This window comes from Nannobrachium achirus (genome assembly GCF_963921795.1).
Source record: "Nannobrachium achirus genome assembly, chromosome: 8".
NCBI lineage: Eukaryota > Metazoa > Chordata > Actinopteri > Myctophiformes > Myctophidae > Nannobrachium > Nannobrachium achirus.
In genome coordinates, this window is record NC_137817.1 from 34,948,016 (window position 1) to 34,950,581 (window position 2,566).

The 2,566-nt window shown below is 45.1% G+C and overlaps 1 protein-coding gene across 1 annotated transcript in view; it reads left to right on the forward strand.

Annotated features, from left to right (window-relative positions):
* Nucleotides 1-497: 497 nt before the first annotated feature.
* Nucleotides 498-2,566, forward strand: part of frya (furry homolog a) — a 63,336-nt gene continuing 61,267 nt past the window's right edge. The window contains exon 1 of the mRNA XM_080731577.1: nucleotides 498-639. Coding sequence (XP_080587703.1) covers nucleotides 570-639 — 70 coding nt within the window. The 5' untranslated portion in view covers nucleotides 498-569. The remainder of the gene's footprint in view (nucleotides 640-2,566) is intronic.

Consider the following 2,566-nt stretch of genomic DNA (forward strand, 5'->3'; position numbering starts at 1 on the left):
CAGATGCTTCCAGGCACGCTGAAAGATGCACGAGCCTCTGCACTTATTATCATTACTGTCAGCCCTCCGCACAAGACAAACAGTAGTTATTATTAACTGCGCTTTGCTAAGAGGATTGCTTCCTGCGCTCCCAGCCTCCACGCAGTTATTTAAAGGGAGCTTGCACTACCGCCCACTGCCTGCCAGAGCTTTAGAGAGACAGAGTGTGAGATAGATACAGAGAAAGAGTGGTTTGGGCAGAGAGGGAGATAGAGAGAGAGAGAGAGAGAGAGAGAGAGAGAGAGAGAGAGAGAGAGAGAGAGATAGAGAGAGAGAGAGAGAGAGTGTGGTTGGGGCAGAGAGAGAGAGGAGAGATAGTGGGAGAGGACTGACAGCCAAGGACACACGAGGAGGAGGGGTAGAGCAGTGGTAGCATGCTCCCTCTCACTCTTGTCAGAGCCACAGCTCTGTGTGCATCATAGAGAGGTGACAGCAGGCTGTACCTGCTGCTTCCCAGTCTGTGACTGCTGTTGCTGCTCCTGGGAAACCACACAACCAGGGGGGTGAAGTACTCACACTGAGCTGCGGCCATGGCCAGCCAGCAGGACTCTGGCTTCTTTGAGATCAGCATCAAATCTCTGCTGAAATCCTGGAGTGGCAGTGAGTAGTAGCCTACTTTGTTGATGTTTTTGTTGTTGACGTGGCAGCAACAACGCTTTTGTTGTGGTTATCTGTTGTCGTCTCGCCGGGGGTTAAATAAGGTTGCATTTCTGCTGCCGGTAGAGCCTTTCTGTTTTGATCAACACGCTGAGAGATGCTCAGTGTGTTTTTATTGCTCAGTGCATGAAGTGCACCACCTCACTTAAAAGACAAAAGTAGCCTAGTCACCGTCCTACTGTAATGCCAGAAGGGCCCATATAACTAAAGTCTTACCACCAAGTCACTGTGTGCTGCTGCAAGCTATAAAACAAACAAACATGTGATCCCACCTCAGTCACTTTTATGGAGGTGTTGCCATGGAGAAGTATCTGTCCCCTGCATGTGCATTGCCAAATTACTACTGATGGGGGTTCCATATCTCACTTCTGTTGTCTTGTCTCAGCCTCCAGCTTTCCTTTGCCTTAGATGGGTCTGCCACAGAGTCTAAATAGCTCCTATTATGTACTGGGCCACTCTAATAGGATTAGTGGAGGTTCAGCTTGGTTGCATGTCCTGAACAGAGCTCACAACTCCACAGTGGTCCTTGTCCACATGGACGATATGCGATGCATCATGATTAGATGGGTCCGATTTTGATCCCAATTTTGGAGAGTCTTAGACTACCAATTTATTTAATTTAACCACTTAACCACCGTATTTAGAAAATATCCGATATACAAGCTCACAATGCGTCTCATTGTTATCCGTTGTGAGCTTGTAATGCAGATGTAGTAAGCAAACATACACTTTATTTAGTGTGTTTGCCAGGTTATCACTGTGTTAATGTTTACACATGTGGCTGTCGCCACTGTCGACAAACTGCAAAATGCCATCTGGCACCTAGACAGAATGGTGATGTTGCTTGAAAGATAGAAGCATCCTGCACCACCTGCATAGTCTGTTGAATCAGAATGTAAGTGGATACCAAAGGACATACCGTCCCTCTCTACACTGAGAAATGTTGTGCCATCTCCTGATGATGTTGCATAATCCTCAGAGTAGGTCATTTTGCTGATAAAGACACAGTCAGACATTGTATCACCAGAGGCCTGCAGCTGTGCTTTTAACTTTATCATTAATTATGTGATCTCTTAATCTCATCTCTCCACAAAACACCACATCCATTTACGTTGGCCATTATGCAATAACTCACAAGATGCTAATGAAGACAGTTTTCTTACCAAGGCTGTGCTTAAAGTGCTTTTTTCTGTGGATTGGCAGAATGCCAACAGTAGTTGCTGAATTAGTTGTCAGGGGTTAGCGCACAGTGTTGACGGTGTCAAGGATGCTATTGATGGATTATGTGTGGACAGGTGTTTGGAAATAAGGAGCACTTACATGTCATTGTTCAATTGTTGTTTTTGTTGTGACTGTAACATGAGCAAAGTAGGAATAAGTAAATAATAACCTTAAAGCAGGGGTCTTCAACGTTTTAAGGCCAAGGACCCCTTAATTGAGAGAGAGATGAAGCAGGGACCCCCACAACTTTTTCCTAGATTCCATATAGTTTCATTGTTTGACAGCAAATCATCATTGTATTTTGGATTCATGTCACTTTGTGTTTTCAGATACATATTTAACCACTTGAACCGTCAATACTTAACTTGACATTTCACTCTGTTCTTAGTCTGCTCTTTTTACCCTCTACACCAAACGTCTTTGCCGAAAATAGCCCCTCTACAAGCTCACAACGCCTCACGCTGCGAGGCGTTGTGAGCTTGTAGATTTGCTATTTTTGGCTAAAGTTCTCAGAATATGGATGCTAGACGAAAAAAAATTCTATCACACAAAGATTTGGAGGACCCCCTGTAGTAACTCTGAGGACCCCCTAGGGGTCCCGGACCCTCTGTTGAAGACCCCTGACTTAAAGGGTCAGGGTAACCTCTTT